The sequence below is a fragment of the Pseudophryne corroboree genome, chromosome 3, assembly GCF_028390025.1.
Source record: "Pseudophryne corroboree isolate aPseCor3 chromosome 3, aPseCor3.hap2, whole genome shotgun sequence".
NCBI classification, from domain to species: domain Eukaryota; kingdom Metazoa; phylum Chordata; class Amphibia; order Anura; family Myobatrachidae; genus Pseudophryne; species Pseudophryne corroboree.
Genome location: NC_086446.1, coordinates 305,386,168 through 305,409,988, shown reverse-complemented (window position 1 = coordinate 305,409,988; position 23,821 = coordinate 305,386,168). Strand labels below are relative to the sequence as shown.

The following is a 23,821-nucleotide window of genomic DNA, read 5'->3' as shown; positions in this document are numbered from 1 at the left end:
CTGCCTGGGGTGTCTCTACTCTGGTGCTTCTAGCACACTCTGGTCTGTATGTCAGCACTGACCAGACTGCTGGAAGCACCAGAGCGGAGAGTGACACCTGAGGTAGGAAAGAGGAACTGCACGGGTTGGGACAGGTGCATGGTGCTAGAATGAACACTAATTACTATTCTGTATGGCATGTGTGTGCTCTGCAGTGCTAAAAACTGGAAGATCCATCAAAATTTGCCTCTATGGGGTCGGGTCGATTCAATTCACTGACAGTTGAATAGCTATTGAATACAGCGACGATTGACCCTCAATTGTCGGGAATTCTTCTCTCATCCCCGGGGGATGAGAGAAGAAACCCGACAAAAGTGTTGCCATGCGGTCGGCGCGAGGCTGATTCTGTCTGTAACCAGCCTCGCGCCAGGGAGTTAAGTCGGTGAATGCCCGTTATCCCGACAAAACAACCTGTTTAATCGGCGAGAACGGGCCATCGCCGACTTAACTGGAGCTGAATTGAATAGTGTCGGGACCTAATTCCCGGCGCTATTCATCTGTTGCCGAATTGAATCGACCCCTATGCATCTCTGAATTGGCCCTATAATGGGCGTACACCTGCTCAACATGCGACACTCCATTTTCTTGTGGACATACACATTCCAGCATGCCTTGCCACAGTTTTTTACATGCCCTATTAGGAAAACTGGCAAGGCTTTTTGGGAAGTGTAGTTCCACAGCAGCTGGAGGGCCACATATTGTATACCACGGCAAAGTGCACCTTTTTAAGAGACTATTTATACCATGCTAGTCTTTCATGACTTTATAATCCATGTGACCTGTGAAATCTACTATCTACCAATAAATCTTGCATTTAAATAGTGGGTTGGTGTAAAGGTTGTTGAATTGTGTGGGGTGCTGCTTTTCAAGTGATCTGCAACTATTGACAAAAGCCTCCATGTTCTAATGAATCTCATTGGCCATGCTGTCTGTCATTACTGTTATGGAAAATAATTCTTTCCCATATTTGATGGTTATTAGAAGGTACTTTGTTTTACAGCTGTACTTGCAAAATATTTTCTATAGTTTGGTTTTACAATGGATAATGTTATGGCTAGTTTGATCAAATAACGTAGATTTTACAATTTGCTTCACTTGTGGTACTGCTCTCCTACACACTGTGGTGCAGCCGCCTTGTGGTTCCAGCCATTTAATGTGCACATACAGTATGAATTCCCTTTAATCAAAGGACATCATTTTTAAGAAGTCTCACTTCATGTTTTTTTGTCTTCTAGTAAATTGATGGGGTGTGGTCTCTTGGTACTGGTTAGGACCATCAAATTAGCTACTTCTGGTATATATGTAAGCGCAGTGTAACATCACTTAATCTAAGTTGCTAAACTAAAATATAAATATATAGGTTTTTTTTTATACTTTAAATATATCTTCCTTTTTAAAAATATGTATTTTCATTTTCAGGTGCTGGAGAATCTGGGAAAAGCACAATTGTGAAACAAATGCGAATTCTTCATGTGAATGGATTTAATGCAGAGTAAGTGCCTACATTTATTTATCAAGTACTTCAAGTAATGTGATGCTGACATATATCTTAATTCTGCCCCACTTTTGGGATCAATAATATATGTATTTGTAAAAATAAAAAAAACTAATTCTCTAATTTCATGACCACCTTATTAAATACACTCTCTAGTAGTGGTATGGGGTATCCGGACTCGAGGTTGACACTGTCTAGGTCAGGGATGGGGAACCTTCGGCCCTCCAGCTATTGTTGAACTACACATCCCAGCATGCCTTGCAAGAGTTTTAGCATGGCCAAATAGCAAAACTGTAGCAAGGCATGCTGGTATGTGTAGTTCAACAGCAGCTGGAGTGCCAAAGGTTCCCCATCCCTGGTACTAGGTTGACACTGGAAATAGGTTGACTAGAGTTTTTCACATTTATTTTTATTTTTTTCACTTCTTGAACTTTTTCATACATTACGATCCACGTAGATTACAATATGGGAACGATAACCTTGCCCGAAGCATGGCACTAATTGGGGTTCCCCATCATTTTACAGAGGAAATGACACAAAAAAACCTCATGTCAACCTTGTTCGTGTTGATCTAATGGCTGTGTCACCCCACTTCCTGTGTCGACCTAATGTGTGTTGACCCTAAGTCCCATACCCGTGGTATCACCCCTCTTTGCTCCCAGAACAGTCTGCATTCTTTATGCCCTGTATTCAACCAGGCTCAGGAAATATTATAGACTCCACTATTTTACCACATCCAAAAGGATGGCTTCATACCTGACTGTGTAGGCCGTTAGAGTACCACTGAACTTGTCATGTTCGTGTAACCAGCATGAGATTAACTGTACTGTATTACATGTTGCAATATTCTACTGGAAGTAGCCCATGTGATTGTTTTTCTAACTGTCCAGTTTTGGGGAGCCAGTGCATATGTAGCTTCGGTGTCCTGGTTTCCGCTACAATTAGTGGAAAATGGTCATCTTCTGCTCCTGTAGACCATCCCCTTCACTGTACACCCAGAGATGCTCTTCTGCATTACTGTGGCCTTCCTACATCTTGAACCAGTCTGGTCAGTTTCCTCTGCTCTTGTTAACAATATGTATTATACACACACGTGTGTATTTCTCTAGAATTACTGGTTAAATTCATGGGAGTCATGCTGCCAAGGCGTTAGACTCTCAAATGGAATTTGAAGTATTAGTCTTTGGAAAATATAGATGGGGAAATGCCCAGGTTCTAGCATTAGTGTAGGGATTAGTCTGTCTGAGCAATTCAGGCTTATTGGAATGTAAATTAACCTTACTGAGGTGCAAACCAGCTTTATATCCGATCCTATCTGAAGCTGTTCAAACTTTAGGTGGTAATGTGAATGATTTTAGATTCTTGGAACTTTCTGAACAAGCGGCCTGTCAGTAACATTGGGGTCGATTCAATTCTCTGACAGTTGAATAGCGCTGGGAATTAGCTCCTGGTGCTATTCAGTAGAGCGCCAAGTGACACTCAATTGTCGGGAATTTTCTCACCCCTGGGGAATGCGAGAGGAAATCTGACAAAAGTGCTGCCGCGCGGCCGGCGCGAGGCTGATTCTGTCGAGAATCAGCATCACGCCGGGGAGTTAAGTCGGAGAATGCCTGTTCTCCCGACAAATCAACCTGTTAAGTTCGGGAGAACGGGCATTCGCCGACTTAACATGAGCTGAATTGAATAGCGGCGGGAGCTAATTCCCGGCACTATTCAACTGTCGGAGAATTGAATCGACCCCATTGTAACAGCCTGTGCACTTTGAGAATTCATTCTCTGGGCACCGTTTCGTGGCGCAGGAGTTTGCTTCCGAGCAGCACACACAGTAGTGGAATTCAACTGCAACTCATTAGTTTGCATATTTAAAGTCCGTTTTCTATTAGAACAGTGGTTCCTAAACTCTGTCCTCAAGGCACTCAACACTATCCATAGCTCTGCACAGATTGTTAAATCAAATTGACTGCGGTACTAATGAAGTCACCTGTGGCCATGCACGGATATACTTGAAACTTAAACCGTTAGGATGCCTTGGGGACCAAGTTTGGGAACCTCTGTATTAGACGATGAACCTGGGAAATGACCTCTGACTTTATTTTGTCTGTTTTGGTTAAATGTCTGAGTATAATGGTACCACGAACTTCACAGCTGTGACTTATGGAACACCCTGGTTTATCCACAAGTAGCTAGTAATGTAGAAGGTCTTCTTTATCCAGTCTGGAAGTGGCGTGATTGATTTGGGGTTCTTATTTTTAGAACTAGTGTACACTGTAGAAATGGTAAGTGTAGTATGTAAGTGGTAGTTGTGAAACAGTCACTAGGTGTTGCAGTTTTATTTAAATGTGGGTGCAGTAATCACCGGCGTGACGTATTTTATACAGACTGCAGAAATTGAAGTATCCTGTAGTATATGCTGCTCATGTGGTAACTAGGGTAATTTCAGAGCTCGTTGTGTTGGGAGCGCAGCTGAAAGCTTCTACTGGGAGTTTTGATAACTAGGAAAAAAACACAAGCATATTATACAGTTGTGAACTAGATTGCCAGTGTAATGGAAAATAGAATATTGTCATACTGTAAAAGCTCATTCACTAGTATCTGTTACTGACGTGCTTATCCTGCATTGTAGTCAGAGGTCTCCAAAATAAAAAAATTGCAGTTGAAGTAGATTCACTCCTATGAAGCAAATGAACATGTATCTTATTTCTAAGTCTAAGAAGGTGATGCATTTGACATCGACAGTAGACAGCCTTAGAGACACTTACCTTTGGGATGTTAGCGGTGAGAGGGGGTTAGCCGTAGCTGCCACCCCCCTAGATTTAGCACTAGCCAACACCAAAGGGGGGGTCAGGGGTTTGTGTGTGTGTGTGTGGGGGGGGGGGGGGGGGGGGTGTTACACCCCTTACACCCCAAACTTGTTGGGTTTCTCGGCTTTGAGATGTCAGGGTCGTTCATGTGACCGCAGGCATCCTGAACACCAGGATATTGTATCGCACCCCTAAGAAAGACGTTCTTGTGATCCTTGGCCTTATCTAGTACTTGTTACGTGTGTGTACTGGACACTGCATAGGGGTTGGTGCAAAGTTTATAGCATAGCTTTTGCACATAAGCAGATATGTTTTGTGTAATTCTGTGTCCTGTAACATTCGTATACATGCATTATTTCTGGCCCAAATAAGATGCATTTGTGTGAATGATCCCTTACTGAATTTCCAGAAGTGTGAACACCCATGCATTTACTTTCTGGGACGCAAACATACAGCACACCATCAGCCCCATACATTGTCTTCCTCTAGCAGCAAGGGCTCAGATTCTCCAAAATTGGTTGCACAAGCTTGCGTACACACGCTAGTGAGCCTTTGTTTTTGACTCTGCTTTATTTTGTGATGAGCAGTAGGGCAATAAAATAAAAGCATATCCTCATTATTTAGTTATAAATGGGACTTTAAAACCAGATGTAAGACGTGTATAGTAACAGTTCAGATTGCACATCGTAGGGATGATTACATTTTTTTTCTTTTTAGGCGGTGCTAATGGGCGCCCGATGGAACAATTCTATTGTTGCTCCTATCTGCAATGAATGTCACGGACACCCACACTTCTGCTCATAGGGGTGACCAGCAGAAATGTGCGAAAAGTCTGTCCTTTGGATACCCAAAAAATATTCTATAATAAATTACCTCAGTCAGTTACGAGCATTGTCTACCCGTACTGTGTGGGTGTTGAGGGCAATTTGTGGCTACTTGTGATCTAGTTTACCAGCTTTGGTAAAGTTTGCTATTACTATTGGCATGTTTGCTTTCATTTCTAACCTTTGTCATTGTTTAAAATAAGTCTTAGAATAAGTGTGTTCCTCAATTGATACAGTGTACCCAGGTATCATCGCTAAGCCCTAAGCAGCTCTTTTCTGTGCAGCCAGATTTGTCCATGTTGATCTTATGAATGACTTTTGACCTGTGCAGTTGGAAACTTTGCAGTTTTGTTGGCATTGCTTCAATAGCACTATCAGTAGATTCAATTGTCTGCGATTTGTATTCTTATTCCTTCCCTTATACTTGTCTCTGAAGGACTTAAGTTTAGTATAGATGCACCTCAGGAGGGGTATGAGCAGAAATCATGTAATCCAGAGATGGGGAACCTTCGGACCTCCAGCTGTTGTTGAACTACACAAACCAGCATGCCTTGCTACAGTTTTGCTATTTGGCCATGCTAAAACTGTTGCAGGGCATGCTGGGATTTGTAGTTCAACAATAGCTGGAGGTCCGAAGGTTCCCCATCCCTGCTGTAATCGAATGTAACATTGCACTGAAGTGAACTCTGGAATCTCCTTTCCGGCACTATTAACATTGCGCTGATTTGAATAGACTCTAGACATGAGCCCAGAAGAAATCTGGTCTCAACTTGCTTCCGATCTGTACAAGTTTGAACAATGGGCGTTTTATACTTATGTTTTAAATAAATATCTAATTTTTTGGCCTTCACACAAGTGGTGCCAAACCTAACTGTATAGGCAGTGTCAACTAGCTGTTGTGCCGTGATGGTATTAGTGCACATTAATTAAGATAGAAGGGCTTCGGGAGAAGTTGAGATTTTGGGGCCAATAAAAAATAAAAAAAAAGTAGCTCTGCAGTCTATACTTATCTGCAGGCTATACTTGTAGAACTATTTAAAATTTGTATAGACACTAGTTTTTGGGCGCCCGGAACTCCCATCTAAAAGTGACTAGAGCTATCCACTTGTTTGTGCTGATGCCAGTTTGTTTTTTTGGCTTGTACTCTACTGAGGTGGCAAGAGAAATGTTCCTAAAGTCTGGCTTTTCGATGCTCAAACTGCCATTTCAGCAGCTAAACATGGCCACCCCTAACCCCCATACCCTCCCTTGGTGTGCTCTGCTATAAAGAAAGGGTTACAGATTATTTACAAAAGTCGTTGGGCTCTGTCAATTACACATATGGGAGTCGTTCAAATTACCAGGGATGTATTCGCAGGTGCGAGTTTGAGTGGCAAGAGCTGCACTATTTAGGATGCTGCAAACACACCAAACTATGGGGTTGCAAGAAAATGTGTACATTTAGGCTGAGTGTGGGCCTCGAAGGGTGTGAGATGCGGTACCGTTGGCCAGCTCCTCAACGCCGCTGCAACAGCAATTTGCAACCCCATAATGTGTTGGCTGTTTTTTTGGGGTGGGGGGTTTTGGTTCTCTAATCCTTCTTCCAATCTCTTCCCTACATGTATACTTAAACCCTTTTCTACTGTATCTCTGTCTTCTGCTGAGGATCTCTGTGTGTATGTAGACTTGTAGAGAGGGTTAATGTTTTGGCAGTTCTCGTGTTCTGTTCCCCTGGTGCACAGATTGATACAGTTTTGCCAGTAAACTTGCCAAGATAGATGTTGCTGTGTGTGTCAGTGCCGGCTGCATCCTCCCACTTACAGTGTGTCTCTTCCTCTGTTCCAGCAAGTCTCTAACTGACTCTACTAATTGCCTGTGATTCTTTGAGAGGGGAAATGACTACCTTATTAGGTGACTGGCCCCCACTACTTCCCCAGTGGATATGGATTGACACTACTGCCTCAGCTTAATGCTGAACCATCAATAGGATACTAATTGTGTTGTACAGACTTCATGTATGAAATAAGTGTTATCTTAGGCCTTTTCATAACAGTTCTATGATGTTGTTGTGTCTCTTTAAAAATAAAAAAAAATAATTGGGAATATTATATGAAAAGCATGGTAAAGTATACAGTTGTATGAATCTTAATCTAATTTTTCATAATTTCATTAACAGGTGAACATGACAGCTGGTAAATGCAACAATTTGCAGATTAGTTCCCAAACAATCCTTGTTTGGATATATTTTCGATCATGTTGTATAAAATCTTTCATGTGCTGGACAGAGAAGTTTGTGAATGGTCATTCAATTAATGTAATTGCATCACACAAAAAAAAACTTTGGGGGCTTTTCAATTGTTTGAGAGAAATCTAAAGTGTCGGGATGACATTCAATTCTGTGCGCAACCAACACCACTCTGGTCACGACAGCCCCATTTTCGCACCCTAATGCACAGGATTAACTGCCTTAAGCTGCTTTTCCCGTTCTATGGGATATATTTACTAAGCAATGAATTTTCAAAACACAGGATTTTTACTGAGTTTGCCTGACTAATTTAAAACCGCAATAAAAGTAAATGCAAAATCAGGCTTGATTTGCATTTAAATGTTATTGCCCTTTCTGCTGCGGGGTACACTGGGCTCCACAAGGATTAACATCGGGGTGTAGAGTAGGATCTTGATCCGAGGCACCAACAGGCTCAAAGCTTTGACTGTTCCCAAGATGCACAGCGTCGCCTCCTCTATAACCCCGCCTCCGTGCACAGGAGCTCAGTTTTTAAGTTAGTGCCATGCAGTAGGCAAGTAATCAACAGGGCTGCTCCTGCAGCCCATATTATAAGCTATTTTTGATGAAAAGAATTTATGAAGACTTCAAGGGCTGCAGCATTGTTGGATGTCAGTCAGACATCCCCTGCTGCAGCTCCATCACTCCCCCAGCGGCGCTGTATACTTCTGCGCCGTGGTTGGCGGGTAACTACAGCGGAGGCTCCGGTGTACTTCTTGTCAGTCACACACACTCGCTGCTACCCTCCGGGATCGCGTGGCCGCAGATACAAGGGGAGGTAAGGGGTCTCTTTGGCCCACTGTTATCGCGATCCCGCGCAGCCGTGGGCGCTGGCATGGATACTGTAAAGGGCAGCCGCTCCAGTAGCCATCGGGACACGGCACAGGTGGGGTTTTTTCTCTCTATATAAACCCCGTTTTATTATTGTCCGCAACGCCCGGTGGGGAAGCCAGCATGGGGAGAAGGCCTAACCTGTAGCCCCTCCCCCAGCCCCGGGGTGCCATTTGGGTAAATGTTCCCACCCTGGAGCTGCATGTATATCTCCCTCACTCCCTGTCAGCCGCCATTACAAGGAACTGCGCTGTTCCTGGGACTGCTGGGGCAAATCCTCCTCTGTAAAGCCGCCTGCTCCCCAGCGCTGTGCTTTTTACAGGACACTTAAGTATTCTACCTGTCAAGGGACAGTGTTAGTTAAGAAAGAGTGCATTCAGTCAGGGTTGTGGGGTACAAACACTGTGTGATATACATCCAGTTCTTACTGTGTTTTGTTATATCTGCTGTTTACTTAAACTTATAGCTATGCTGAGTGTTTCTTTGTATTGCTAGTCCGGTGCAGTTTTATTGTTTGGTATAATTTCTGCATGGTACAGTTGTGACTGTGTGTGTGCATGTATCTGCTGCATGGCTGCCTTCTCGTGTATTTCACTCTGCTTGCTACTCCTATATTCTGTAACCTGAGGGGGCTAAGTGCGTCAGGTTAATTGATATAGGTATTTTCACACTGGGAGTTCTTACTAGGTATATCGCTGCTAATATTGTACCAGGTTGCCTGATATTGTGCTTGTCAATAGGTCAGCTACACGGGGCGACGGAACTGGGGCTTCTCCCACATTGCGTGGTGGTGATGCTGCAGTCACTTTTAAAGGAGAACTTAGCAGCAGAGAGTTCAGGTTTAGGGGGTTCCTTACCTCCCAGTGGGTCTGTAACACCGGGGGCCACTAATGACCCACCATGGGCTACCTTCTCTACACTATGGAATACGCTGGTAACAAAACTTGCGCCCCCTGCGGGACCTCCTATGCCAGTGCAACAGTTTATGGTCCCTGCAGTCAATCCGCCATGGGCGGATCAAATCTCATCACAGTTACAGCACTTGAACCGATCATTGACTAAACAGAAGTCTCATAGGCCCTACACACTGGGCGATATCACTCAAAGATATGAACGATCTCGTTCATTAATGAATGAGATACCGTTCATATCTTGGAGTGTGGAGGCACCAGCGATGAACAATGTGCGGCCCCGCGCTCGTTCATCGCTGGTGCCCTGTCGGCTGTGCATGCATGCCAATGTGGACGATCTCTTCCATATTTGTCTGCACTTCTATGGAGCTGTGTGACGGGGGGAGTGAAGTAACTTCACTCCCTCCGTCATTGCCATCTAAAAATTGGGGGAACTCCTCCGCTGGTGGATTCTCATGTGGCTCGCATGGTAGTTTCCTCCGCTCTGCCAGTAACTACCGTCCCTTCTCTGAAGGAACCGACGGAGAGACGTCTTTAGGGTTGTTTGAAAGCGATTTACGCCCTAACGGGGGCTGTACATAGGCCAACCATTGCAGCAACATGGGCTGCTGAAGCTGTTGAAGCTTGGGCTCAGGAGCTGGAGGCGGAGCTACCTTCCGACGCTTCTGATCACGCCAGATAATGTCTCTCTCATACTGCCACGGCTTCTCTTTACCTTAAGGAGGCGGCTTCCGATGCCGGGGTGCTGCTGGCCAAGGCTGCCACTACATCCATCTTGGCTCGACGTATCCTTTGGTTGAGATCCTGGTCGGTGGATATGGCTTCTAAGAAAACCCTGGAGGTGCTTCCTTTCAAGGGAGACATTCTATTTGGAGAAAACCTCCAATAAGATTGTGGCAGATCTGGCTTCTGCTAAAACAGCTTGCCTACCGAGTGGCTCCTTCCACACAGAAGTCTAAAAGTACTTTCTCTCGGCCCTTTCGTTCTCCAGGTAAAGCAAAAGGTCAGGCGTACCCGAAACAAACTCGTACTTCCAAACCTGCCAAGCCCAGACCAAAGCGGGCCTGGGCTGCCCGTCAGCATGCATCCAAATCTGACAAGCCTGCAGCATGACGGGGTGGGCCTTCCTCTGGGGGATCCCAGAGTGGGGAGCTGGCTTCTAGGTTTTGCCCAGAAATGGTTGAAGACCACTTCAGATGCCTGGGTAAGTGAAGTCGTCACTCGAGGTTACGCCGTATCCTTCAAGAAACGTCCCCCTCATCGATTTTGCCTGACAGAGGTCCCTTTTGGACCCGGTGAAGACAAACACACTTCATTCGGTGGTACAATCCCTCCTGGCCTCAGGAGTGGTGGTACAGGTGCCTCTGGCTCAGAGAGGCAAGAGGTACTATTCACCGCGGTTTCTAGTCCCAAAACCGAACTGGTCCTCGCGGCCCATTCTCGATCTCAAGTCCTTGAACAAGTATGTGCAGGTCTCCAAGTTTCGTATGGAAACTCCACGCTCTATTGTTCTGGCCTTGGAGCCTGGGGACTATATGCTCTCCCTGGACATACAGAATGCCTACCTGCATATTCCTATTGCAATGTCACATCAGCAGTACCTGAGGTTTGCGGTGGGCAACCTTCATTACCAATTTCGGGTGTTACCTTTTGGTTTGACAACGGCTCCGCGAGTTTTAACCAAAGTAATGGCAGTAATGACTGCTGTACTCCGCTGTCTAGGGGTCAGGATCCTGCCGTACCTGGATGATTTGTTGATCCTGGCAAATTCCCAAGAAATTCTCCTGCGTCATCTAGATCTGACTGTCCAGTTCATGACAGCCCACACGGGTGGCTAGTCAACTGGAAGAAATCTTCCCTGGTTCCTGCTCGAAGCATGGTGCACCTGGGAGCGTTATTAGACAATCACAACCAGCGGTTGTTCCTGTCTCAGGAGAAAGTCCTGAAGCTTCAGGACAGGATTCGATACTTCCTATCTCGTCCGCAAGTGTCGATACATTCGGCAATACAAGTGCTAGGTCTCATGGTATCTGCTTTCAACATGGTGGAGTATGCTCAATTCCATTCTCGCCCTCTGCAGAAGTTAATTTTTGCCAAGTGGGACAGCCTGCCTCACTGGATCAGATCTCAAATGATCTCCGTGTCTCCGGAGGTCCGCCTGTCACTGAGCTGGTGGCTTCAGGACCATTGATTTGAGCAGGGGTCGTCCCTTCTGGATATCCAACTGGGTCCTGCTGACGACTGATGCCAGTCTGAGCGGTTTAAGGCGCGGTGTTGGACCTACACTCCCTTCAGGGTCGGTGGACCGCGGAGGAGTCTCTACTCCCGATAAACATTCTGGAACTGCGGGCGGTGTTCAATGCTCTGAACTTGGCCCAGCATTTGATACAGAACAGACCTGTTCAAGCACAATCGGACAACGCCACCACGGTGGCGTACATCAATCATCAAGACGGCACTCGAAGCCGCATGGCAGTGAGGGAAGTATCACAGATTCTTCAATGGGCAGAACGCCATCTGCTGGCCATATCCGCAATGTTCATTTCGGGGGTCCTAAACTGGGAAGCGGACTATCTCAGTCGTCAGGACGTACACGCCGGAGAGTGGAGCCTCCATCCAGAGGGGTTTCAACTTCTCAAGGACAAGTGGGGCTTTCCAGATGTGGACCTGATGGCGTCTCGACACAATCACAAGGTTCCGGTCTTCGGAGCAAGGACAAGGGATCTTCGAGCAGCGTTCGTGGATGCTCTGACAATTCCATGGAACTTTCGGCTGCCGTATGTGTTCCCTGCGGTGTCGCTCCTGTCCAGAGTAATACGGAAGTTCAAGCAAGAAGGAGGAAACCTACTTCTGATCGCTCCAGCGTGGCCCACGCCACTGGTTCTCCGATCTACAGGGCCTCTCGCTAGATCGTCCCCTTCTACTTCCACAATGACCAGACCTATTTGTTCAGGGCCCTTGTGTTTACCAGGACTTGGCCCGTCTGGCTTTGACAGCGTGGCTCTTGAAGCTTCCGTCTTGAGGGCCAAAGGATTTTCTGAGGCGGTCGTTCAAACTATGTTGAAGGCCCGTAAGCCGGCTTCTGCTCAGATTTACCATAGGGTCTGGAATCCTTACTTTACTTGGTGCGCGTCTCATAATCATGACGTTTTCAAGTTTAGTACGGCCAAACTGTTGGCCTTCCTACAACAGGGCCTGGACTTAGGCCTTCGTCTGGCCTCCCTCAAGGTTCACATTTCTGCCTTGTCGGTTTGGTTTCAGGTAAAGATTGCTTCCCACCTGATGTTCATACCTTCACTCGGCATGTTGCGTATTCAGCCTCCTTATGTACCTCCTGTGGCCCCTTGGGATCTGTCGGTGGTTTTGGAGGCCTTGCAAGAGTCTCTGTTTGAACCTCTTGCATCTGCAGACCTTAAGTGGCTTTCCCTTAAGGTTTTGTTTTTGCTGGCTATCGCTTCGGCTAGAAGGGTCTCGTACTTGGGTGCCTTGTCCTGTAAGTCCCCCTATCTGCTTTTTCACCGTGACCTGGCGGTTCTTAGAACGCTTCCGGGTTATCTACCCAAGGTGGTGTCTCCCTTCCACCTTAATCAGGAGATTGTGGTTCCGGCCTTTAGTTCTCCTGAGTTGTCTTCCAAAGAGCGGTCTTTGGATGTGGTACGGGCTCTCCCTATCTATGTGAAGAGAACTGCTTCCATTCGGAAGTCTGATTCGCTTTTTGTATTGTTTGGTTTTCACAAACGTGGCTGGCCTGCTAACAAGCAGACCTTGGCCAGATGGATTAGAATAGTGATTGCACATGCTAATGTACAGGCTGGCCTTCCAGCACCTGCTACCATTAAAACCCATTCTACTCTGTCTGTCGGACCTTCTTGGGCGGACCGCCGTGGTGCGACCCTTGAACAACTGTGCAAGGCGGCTACGTGGTCCTCAGTGAACACGTTCATTAGGTTCTATGCCTTCGATGCTTCCTTTGAATGCCGGGTTCTTGTGCCCGCTACAATGCGTCCCCTTTCATAAGGAACTGCTTTAAGACATCCCGAATGTTAATCCTTGTGGAGCCAGTGTACCCCGCAGCAGAAAATGAAATTTATGGTAAGACCTTACCGTTAAATCTTTCTGTGAGGTACACTGGGCTCCACAAGGCGCCCACCCTGACGCACTTGGCTTCTTTGGGTTGGTATGGCATTAGCCGCTGACACCCTCTCCTGGTGTGAGTGTGTGGTGTATGTGGCTACTCACGATTGTCGTCTCTGGTACCTGTTACTGCATTGGACTGGTTAACGAAACTGAGCTCCTGTGCACGGAGTTGGGGTTATAGAGGAGGCGGCGCTGTGCATCTTGGGAACAGTCAAAGCTTTGAGCCTTTTGGTGCCTCGGATCAAGATCCTACTCTACACCCCAATGTTAATCCTTGTGGAGCCCAGTGTACCTCGCAGAAAGATTTAACAATAGTAAATTCTTACCATAAACCTAGTTTTTTAAATCTGGTGGGTAAAATCTGCAAAAACTGGGTTTTGAAAAATATTTTCGTTTGTGAGAGATTGTTAATGGCTTTTTATATACTTCAGTTCCAGTCTTCATGTTGTGACACCCACTTAGTTACATAGTCCTGTCTTCCCTAACAACCGAATACTAGTGGACAGCTACTGTACCTTCCACACTATTGTCGCTGTCCTCTTGTTAAAATGTCTGCTGCTGTAAATTTTTTGATCTGATTGGTTTCATGTGTTTCTTTACCCACCCACTTCAAAACTGAGACATCTTTCTAAGCTGAAGATAGCTGCTGTGACCAGAGCCGGCGCAAGCCACTCGGCAAAGGGATGCAGTGCAGGGAGACGCCAGGAATGGAGAGGCGCTCTGCCTGCTCTGCATTCCTGTGCTGAGCTGATGTGTGCTGCTGTGGCGCCTGCAGGAGCGGCTCTTGCCACGGGCAAGCAGGATTCTTGCCCGGGCGCCGCATCCTGAAGGGGCGCTGCCGCTGCTCCACTGCCTACCCTCCCGGCTCCCACATGCTGCCGTGCGGTCAGGGCCGGACCGACGCATACGCGAGGTACGCGGCCGCTTAGAGCGCCAGACGCTGCACGGACAGTGAGAGACTGTCACTGTCTATACTGCCGTTGCCGCGACTGCTCAGGCTGCACTTTGATAGTGCAGCTGTGCATCCTCCCGGCTCCTAGCACTCCCGCGATGCCAGGGAACAGGGGGAAGGAGACAATCTGTGTGCAGTATCAGGTGAGGAGGGGGAGCTGGAGCTGCACTGTGACAGAGTTGGGAGGTATGTGCCTCTGCATGGCTGCCAGCTCTACAACGTGTGTGTGTGTGTGTCAGTGTGCCTATAAACAATGTTTGTAAGTGTGCCCCTCAGACCTATATAGTGTGTCAGTGTGCCTATATACAATTTGTTAGTGTGTCAGTGTGCTCCTGGTCCCTGTGTGTGTGTGTGAGCGTTCCCCTATAATTAGCTCCCGACGCTATTCAATTCAGCTCAAATTAAGTCGGCAAAGGCCCGTTCTCCCGGACTTTACAGGTTGAATTGTCGGGAGAACGGGCATTCTCCGACTTAACTCCCCACCGCGATGCTGATTCCTGACAGAATCAGCCTTGTGCCGGCCGGCCGGCAGCGCTTTTGTTGGATTTCCTCTCTCATACCCTGGGGATGAGAGAAGAATTCCCGACAATTGAGTGTCACTTGGTGCTGTATAGAATAACGCCGGGAGCTAACTCCCGGCGCTATTCAACTATCGGTGAATTGAATTGACACCATAATTTGCTTAGTCATTAAAGGGAACTGCTGTTTAAAGCAGAAGGACATGGTAGTTAACATTGCTTTATCACAGCAAATGGGTTGTGAGTTTGATTCCCGACCTCAGCCCTGTATGTATAAAGTTTGTGTGGAGTTTTTGGTTGTTTTTTTCTCTTGGGAATCCTCCACTTACTATGATGTTCTCCCACGCTCCGATAAAATGTTCCTGTGTGATACCCCTTTACAGACTTATAACCCAGGTTATTGCTGGAGCAACCCGGGTCCAAGTTTGGTGTGAAAGGGTCTACATGGGTTGCATCACCCAGGAATCCTACCAGGTAGCTGCCAGGGTCGAAACCCGGCACCAATCTGGGTAACCCACAGTGTGACCAGGGTTATCCATCCCAGGTCACGCTTAAAGCATAAGGAGAGCCAAATTATGTCATCTACAAGAACCGGCTGAGGGAAGACTCGCCAATAACCTGAGTTCAAGGTGCAGTGGAAAAGCGTCGGTCCCGGCTTTTTGGTGGAAAGGGGTATTAGAGACTTTAGACTGCAAGCTCTAATAAGGCACAGTAATGGGTGGTGCTAAAGTAAATTTATAATAGTAGTATAGTTCAGTGATTTATTAGTCTACTAATTTGGCTTTTTGAAGATAGTCTTCTTGCTGTAAGGCACAATAAATGATGCATTATGTTTGTTGGATTATCCTAAATGTATTTATCTAAAGCTATAATTTGTTCTATTTATTGCAGAGAGAAAAAGATAAAAGTTCAAGATATAAAGAATAACATTAAAGAGGCTATTGAGGTAAGTAAGCAGCCATGAACAGAGTTGTTGGTTCAAAATGATCTTGCAGTGTTGTTATTTATTTGTTCCTTTCCTCCACTAGACCATAGTTACAGCAATGGGAAATCTGTCACCTCCAGTGGAGCTAGCAAATCCAGACAGCCAGTTCCGAATTGATTATATCACAAATTTACCGAGTCACAAGGATTTTGACTTCCCATCAGTAAGTATAAACTTCAGTGTGTGTTCTAGCAGACCAGCCCTGTCATCTATTACATTGTAGGTCTGTATCTTGTCATCCTCCTATTTTAGTTACTCAATTGCAAGGCTCGATAAATCCCGGGAACCAGGTCGCTATGGAGACTAAGATCTTAGTAAGGGTGAACAGATTTTACAAGAGCCGAGTACTGTTGAAAATTAAGCTAATTGTCCCAAAAAAATTTTTTGCCCAAAATCAGTTAGGAAGCAGTCTATTGGTAGTTACAGGAGTGGGTGTGATGCATCGCACCTGTTATCCATGCCATATTCAATTACTGTAGCTTCTTCCTATTGCCCATAAGACTGTAGATCTGGTCCTTTTCCCAGCAGTGTGGCTGAGGGAAGGAAAGCAACTGGGCTGTGGGGAACTGAAGCGCAGCCGGCAGAGGGGAGGAGACTGACTGGGACTGCGGGCAGATGTAGCGCTGAGGGGAACAGAGTAACCAGGCTGCGGGGAGGAGCGTGACAGGGTTACGGGGAGCAGCAGTTATTTTGATGCAGAGTAGTAGTTACTACCGGTGACCTGCAGCAGTGCTGACCGGGGACAAGAGTGTGTCCTTTGGGGAGCTGTACACAGCTAGTGAGTGACTATTTATTAGATTTCATCAGAATGTCCTCTCGCTATACTATTGCTATAAATAGGGTCACTCCTGTGTGTGGTGGCACACTATGAATTTGGGGCCATGTAAGGGGCATGTGTGTATGGTAGGCTGATGGGATGCTGGGGAGGAGGTCCGAGGGGCTTGTGTGGTAGTTGTATACAAGTTTTCATATACTTTGGTCTGGCATGTTGGTCTGGCCCCTAATTGTTTCAACTGGCTCCTAGATTTTACAAAAAATTGTCGACCCCTGCTCACTTGTTAAGCATGCTCTGTATGGATTACAGGTATTTAGGACCTTCCAATGCCCAAACAGAGAAGCTTGCACACTTGCTGTAAAGGGCAGTTTCAGTTTTCCATATGTTGCCACAACATTCTCGCTGCAAGCTCAGAAACTTGTATTTGCGCTGCACATAAACCTCTAGTAGCAGTGGCGTAAGTTCGTCCCAGTCGGCCGGAGGCATGATAAATGTTGGTGCCCCTCTACATATACATACACACACACACACACAGTAGCAGCGTGCTCAGGTACCTTTCCCAATAGTATTATAGATACACATAGAAAGTGGACGCACTCCAAGTCAGTCATTACAATTAAACAGACACCAGCATACCATTATAGTACACCTACAGTGCTCCCTTACCCGCCAGCAGGTGGGAGATGGAGATGCTTTGGCTTAGCGGTGTGCCGATATAATTAGTGTTCACTCTAGGATTTTTTTTTTTAGGGCAGGGTGCTGATCACGGGGAGGGCACATTTTTAAGTTAGATGGGCAAACTTAGGTACATACTATAATGCTTGGTGCGCCCATTCCTATAGGCCAAAACATGGACAGTGCGCGCAGAAGGTGCGCAGCAAAAATTTAGAGGTGTTTCGTGGGGAAGGGGCGTGGCCACATATTAGTGGCAATTCACATTACACCACACAGTAGTGCACCTAATACACATTGCACCAGGTAGAACCTCCTATACACCCTGCGACAGGTAGAGCACGTTATACATATTGCGCCAGATAGAGCACGTTATACACATTGCACCAGGCAGAGCACTGAGACACACTGCACCAGGTAGAAAGCACTGAGGCACACTGCACCATCACACACATACCTCTCACACACACACACACACACACACACACACACACACACATGCCTCTCACTCTCACACACACACACATGCCTCTCACTTACATACACACACACATACCTCTCACTTACATACACACACACATGCCTCTCACTTACATACACACACACACATGCCTCTCACTTACACATACACACACACATGCCTCTCACTTACACACACACACACACACACACACACACACACACACGCCTCTCACTCACTTACATACACACACACACATGCCTCTCACTTACATACACACACACATGCCTCTTACTTACATACACACACACACAATGCCTCTCACTTACTTACATACATACACACACACACACACCTCTCACTTACATATACACACACATGCCTCTCGCTTACATGCCTCTCATTTACATACACACACACGCCTCTCACTTACACACACACACACACACATGCCTCTCACTTACACATACACACACACACACACACACACACACACACATGCCTCTCACTTACACACACATGCCTCTCACTTATACACACATGCCTCTCACTTATACACACATGCCTCTCACTTATACACACATGCCTCTCACTTATACACACATGCCTCTCACTTATACACACATGCCTCTCACTTATACACACATGCCTCTCACTTACATACACATGCCTCTCACTTATACACACATGCCTCTCACTTATACACATATGCCTCTCACTTACGCTCGCACACATGCCTCTCACTTACGCTCGCACACATGCCTCTCACTTACGCTCGCACACATGCCTCTCACTTACGCTCGCACACATGCCTCTCACTTATACACACATGCCTCTCACTTATACACACATGCCTCTCACTTATACACACATGCCTCTCACTTATACACACATGCCTCTCACTTATACACACATGCCTCTCACTTATACACACATGCCTCTCACTTATACACACATGCCTCTCACTTATACACACATGCCTCTCACTTACATACACATGCCTCTCACTTACACACACATGCCTCTCACTTATACACACATGCCTCTCACTTACGCTCGCACACATGCCTCTCACTTACGCTCGCACACATGCCTCTCACTTACGCTCGCACACATGCCTCTCACTTACGCTCGCACACATGCCTCTCACTTACGCTCGCACACATGCCTCTCACTTACGCTCGCACACATGCCTCTCACTTACGCTCGCACACATGCCTCTCACTTACGCTCGCACACATGCCTCTCACTTACGCTCGCACACATGCCTCTCACTTACGCTCGCACACATGCCTCTCACTTACGCTCGCACACATGCCTCTCACTTACGCTCGCACACATGCCTCTCACTTACGCTCGCACACATGCCTCTCACTTACGCTCGCACACATGCCTTTTACTTGAACGCACAACTTTCCTTAAAAACACGCACACCTCACTTAAAAACAAGCACACACAAAACACAGAGCCTCCAACATTTATTAACGCCGCCCAGTGTGTATCCACCTTTACTAGCCAAAAGTCTATGGTTTGAATCTTGTATAGCGTCTTTATACTTTAAAATGCTGTTTATATAGAAGAAAGACCTGAAGTGGTTGTGGGGGTTTTAGTCCAAAAACTCCAAATAGTTTCCCCCTACCTACTGTATCAACCAGTGCTAGGTCATCCCACTGCTCCTCCACAAGTGGTGGCCTGTCCAGCTACATGTGGGAATGAGGTGTTACTACCAAAGAGAAAATTAATAACCCAGGATTGTGCATTGCATAGGCGTGATTCATGAATTGAATTATCTAGTACGTGGTTTGGTATGGATGAACGCTTTCAAGGCAAGTACCTGCTCCTCTAAGCTGCTTTGTCGTGTGTGTGTGTGTGTGTGGTGAAAAAAATACTTACTAAGGTTCCACTCTCCCTTTTTGCCAAGACTCTGGTTTTACAAAAGTATATGCCCATATTTTCGACCAGTCCAAAAAAGGCACACTTCACCTGTTTTTAGGTCAAATTTATATTCGACCTTTTCAATGCCCGTGCCTTTCACACTGGCAAAAACCACGTGTATCGGCAAATTCGCTCCAAATTCGTTTTCGCTTGCTTTTTTTGCCGCAATTTTTGCCCAAAAAAGGTGAAATTGCATGGGTGAAAATGGATTAAAAAATGTGCAAAAATGCCCACAATTGAATACCCTGTGTCGCATTAGTGACGTTTTTTATACCCACCCCCGCCCCACCATAGTTCACTCTTGGTTTGTTTTCCAGGTTATTCTTCTTTTTATTTATGTCAGGGCTTCAGAAACAAAAGCACAAACTTTAAATGTTTAATTTTCTCTAACGTCCTAGTGGATGCTGGGGACTCCGTAAGGACCATGGGGAATAGACGGGCTCCGCAGGAGACTGGGCACTCTAAAGAAAGATTTAGTACTACTGGTGTGCACTGGCTCCTCCCTCTATGCACCTCCTCCAGACCTCAGTTAGAATCTGTGCCCGGAAGGAGCTGGGTGCATTTTAGTGAGCTCTCCTGAGCTTGCTATTAAGAAAGTATTTTAGTTAGGTTTTTTATTTTCAGAGAGCTTCTGCTGGCAACAGACTCTCTGCTACGTGGGACTGAGGGGAGAGAAGCAAACCTACTAACTGCGGCTAGGTTGCGCTTCTTAGGCTACTGGACACCATTAGCTCCAGAGGGATCGAACACAGGAGCTTAACTGTGGTCGTCCGGAGCCGCGCCGCCGTCCCCCTCGCAGAGCCAGAAGACAGAAGCCGGCGGGTGAAGCAAGAAGACGTCAAAATCGGCGGCAGAAGACTCCTGTCTTCATATGAGGTAGCGCACAGCACTGCAGCTGTACGCCATTGCTCCCACACTAACCCACACACTCCGGCAATTGAGTACCTCCTGGCAAAAAGCAGCATATATACAGCTGGGCACTGTAATATGCATGAGCCCCCGCCATTATTTTTACACAAAATCGCGGGACAGAAGCCCGCCGCTGAGGGGGCGGGGCTTCTTCCTCAGCACTCACCAGCGCCATTTTCTCTCCACAGCTCCGCTGAGAGGAAGCTCCCCAGGCTCTCCCCTGCAGAAGCACGATAGAAGAGGGTGAAAAAGAGAGGGGGGGGCACATAAATTTGGCGTAAAAACAATATACAGCAGCTACAGGGTTAACACTAAGTTACTGTGTGATTCCTGGGTCATATAGCGCTGGGGTGTGTGCTGGCATACTCTCTCTCTCTGTCTCTCCAAAGGGCCTTGTGGGGGAACTGTCTTCAAATAGAGCATCCCTTGTGTGTGTGGTGTGTCGGTACGTGTGTGTCGACATGTCTGAGGTAAAAGGCTCCCCTAAGGAGGAGAGAGCAAATATGTGTGAGAGGGTGTCTCCGTCGACAACGCCGACACCTGTTTGGATATGTGTAAGTGCTAAGGTGATTTTATTGCACAAAAGATTAGAGAACAGACAGGAAATCTACCCATGTCTGTCCCTATGGCGCAGAGACCTTCAGAGTCTCACAATGCTCACTATCCAAAATAATAGACACTGACATCGACACGGAGTTTGACTGCAGTGTCGACTACGATAATGCAAAGTTACAGCCAAAATGGCAGAAAAGTATTCAATATATGTTTATTGTAATAAAAGATGATTTGCATATCACTGATGACTCATTTGTCCCTGACACAAGGGTACACATGTTTAAGGGGAAGAAAGCTGAGGTAAATTTCCCTCCTCTCATGAGGAAAAAGAGCGGGAATCTCCAGACAAGAGACTGCAGCTTCCCACAGAGAATTCTCAGGCAGTATCCTTTCCCCACTAGGGCCAGGATGTGATGGGAATCTTCCCCTAGGGTGTCACGTTTGCCCAGAAGGTAGCCCTAGCTATTCTCAGGGATCCTGCAGATAGCGTGCACATTCTGGTACACTACTCAGACCGGCGATTGTGTCGGCATGGGTTTATAGCGCTGGGGCGGCGTGGACATGTACCTTATCAGCAGAAATTGAGACCCTAGTATGTATGTGTGTGTGTGTGTGTGTGTGTGTATATGTGTATGTATGTGTGTGTGTGTGTGTGTGTGTGTATGTATGTATATATATATATATATATAGATATATATATAGATATATATAGATATAGATATATATAGATATAGATATATATATATATATATATATATATATATATATATATATATATATATATATAGATATAGAGAGAGATATGAGTATACTGGGTCCTAGAGTCAAAGCTATGTCGATTTCTGCTTGACGTGTCCTGTAGAATATGCAATGGACAGATGATGCCAACTTAAGTGGCATATGGAAGGCTGAGGATTGTGTGGAGAAGGGTTCTCGGACCTGGTCTCCACGGCTATAGCTGGTAATTCTGATATTTTGCCTTATATTCCTGCACAGCCTAGGAAAGCACGTCATTATCAAATGCAGCTTTTCGAACAAAGAAACAAAGTCCGAGGTGCGTCCTTTCTTGCCAGAGGAAAGAAGCTGCACAACACAGCTAGTTCCCAGGAACAGAAGTCTTCCCCGGCCTCTATGAAAATCCACCGCATGTCGCTGGGGCTCCACAGACCGAGCTAGGCCCGGTAGGGGCACGCTTTCGTAAGTTCTGGAACAAGTGGGTTCGCTCCCTGTTAGATCCCTGGGCAATAGATACTGTGTCTCAGGGATACAAGCTGGCCTTTGTGAAGAGGCCTCCTCACTGACGGCCCTGCCGGCTTCCCCCCACGAGAGGGAAACCGGGTTAACTGCAATTCACAAATTGTATCTTCAACAGGTGGTGGTCAAGGTTCCCCTCCTTCGACAAGGAGGGGGTTATTATTCGACCATGTGGTAGTCCCGAAACCAGACGGTTCGGTCAGACCCATATTGAATTTAAAATCCCTGAACATATACCTGAAAAGGTTCAAGTTCAAGATGGAATCGCTAAGAGCGGTCGTTACAAGCCTGAAAGGGGGAGATTTTATCGTGACTCGGGACATAAAGGAGGCATACCTTCATGTCCCCATTTATCCACCTCATCAGGCGTACCTCGGAATTGCGGTACGGGATTGTCATTACCAATTTCAGACGTTGCCGTTTGGTCTCTCCATGGCCCCGAGAATATTCACCAAGGTAATGGTGCTCCTGCGGAAGCAAGGTGTCACTATTATCACGTACTTGGACGATCTCCTCATAAAAGCGAGATCAAGAGAGCAGTGGCTGAACAGCGTATCACTTTCTCTGGAAGTGTAACGGCAACACGGCTGGATTCTATATATTCCAAAGTCGCAGTTGGTTCCTACAGCTGATCTGCCTCTCCTAGGCATGATCCTAGACACAGACCAGAAAAGGGTTTATCTCCCGATAGAGAGAGCTCAGGAGCTCGTGACACTGGTCAGGAATCTATTAAAACCAAAACAGGTGTCAGTGCATCACTGCACTCGAGTCCTGGGAAGGAGGGTGGCATCATACGAGGCCATTCCTTTCGGCAGGTTCCATGCGAGGACCTTCTAATGGGACTTACTGGACTAAGTGGTCCGGATCACATCTTTAGATGCATCGGTTAATCACCCTATCCCCCGGGGCCAGGGTGTCTCTACTGTGGTGGCTGCAGAGTACTCACCTTCTCGAGGGCCGCAGGTTCGGCATTCAGGACTGGGTCCTGGTGACCACGGATGCAAGCCTCCGAGGGTGGGGGGGGGCAGTCACTCAGGGAAGAAGTTTCCAAGGACTGTGGTCAAGTCAGGAGACTTGCCTTCACATCAATATCCTGGAACTAAGGGCCATATACAACGCCCTAAGTCAAGCGGAGACCCTGCTTCGCAACCAATCAGTGCTGATTCAATCAGACAACATCACCGCAGTGGCTCATGTAAACCGCCAAGGCGGCACAAGGAGCAGGGTGGCGATGGCGACCAGAATTCTTCGCTGGGCGGAGAATCACGTAAGCGCACTGTCAGCAGTGTTCATTCTAGGAGTGGACAACTGGGAAGCAGACTTCCTCAGCAGGCACGGCCTCCACCCGGGAGAGTGGGGACTTCATCAAGAAGTCTTCGCGCAGATTGTAGGTCGGTGGGAACTGCCACAGGTGGTCATGATGGCATCCCGCCTCAACAAAAAGCTACAGAGGTATTGCGCCAGGTCAAGAGACTCTCAGGCGATAGCTGTAGACGCACTGGTGA

General features: G+C 46.7%; 1 protein-coding gene across 2 annotated transcripts in view; it reads left to right on the top strand.

Moving 5' to 3' along the window:
- Positions 1-23,821, top strand: part of GNAS (GNAS complex locus) — a 601,606-nt gene that overhangs the window by 493,184 nt on the left and 84,601 nt on the right. For both annotated transcript variants that reach the window (XM_063959384.1, XM_063959385.1), the window contains exons 2-4: positions 1,459-1,531; positions 15,663-15,717; positions 15,800-15,919. In XM_063959384.1, the coding sequence (XP_063815454.1) occupies positions 1,459-1,531; positions 15,663-15,717; positions 15,800-15,919 (248 nt within the window). The remainder of the gene's footprint in view (positions 1-1,458; positions 1,532-15,662; positions 15,718-15,799; positions 15,920-23,821) is intronic.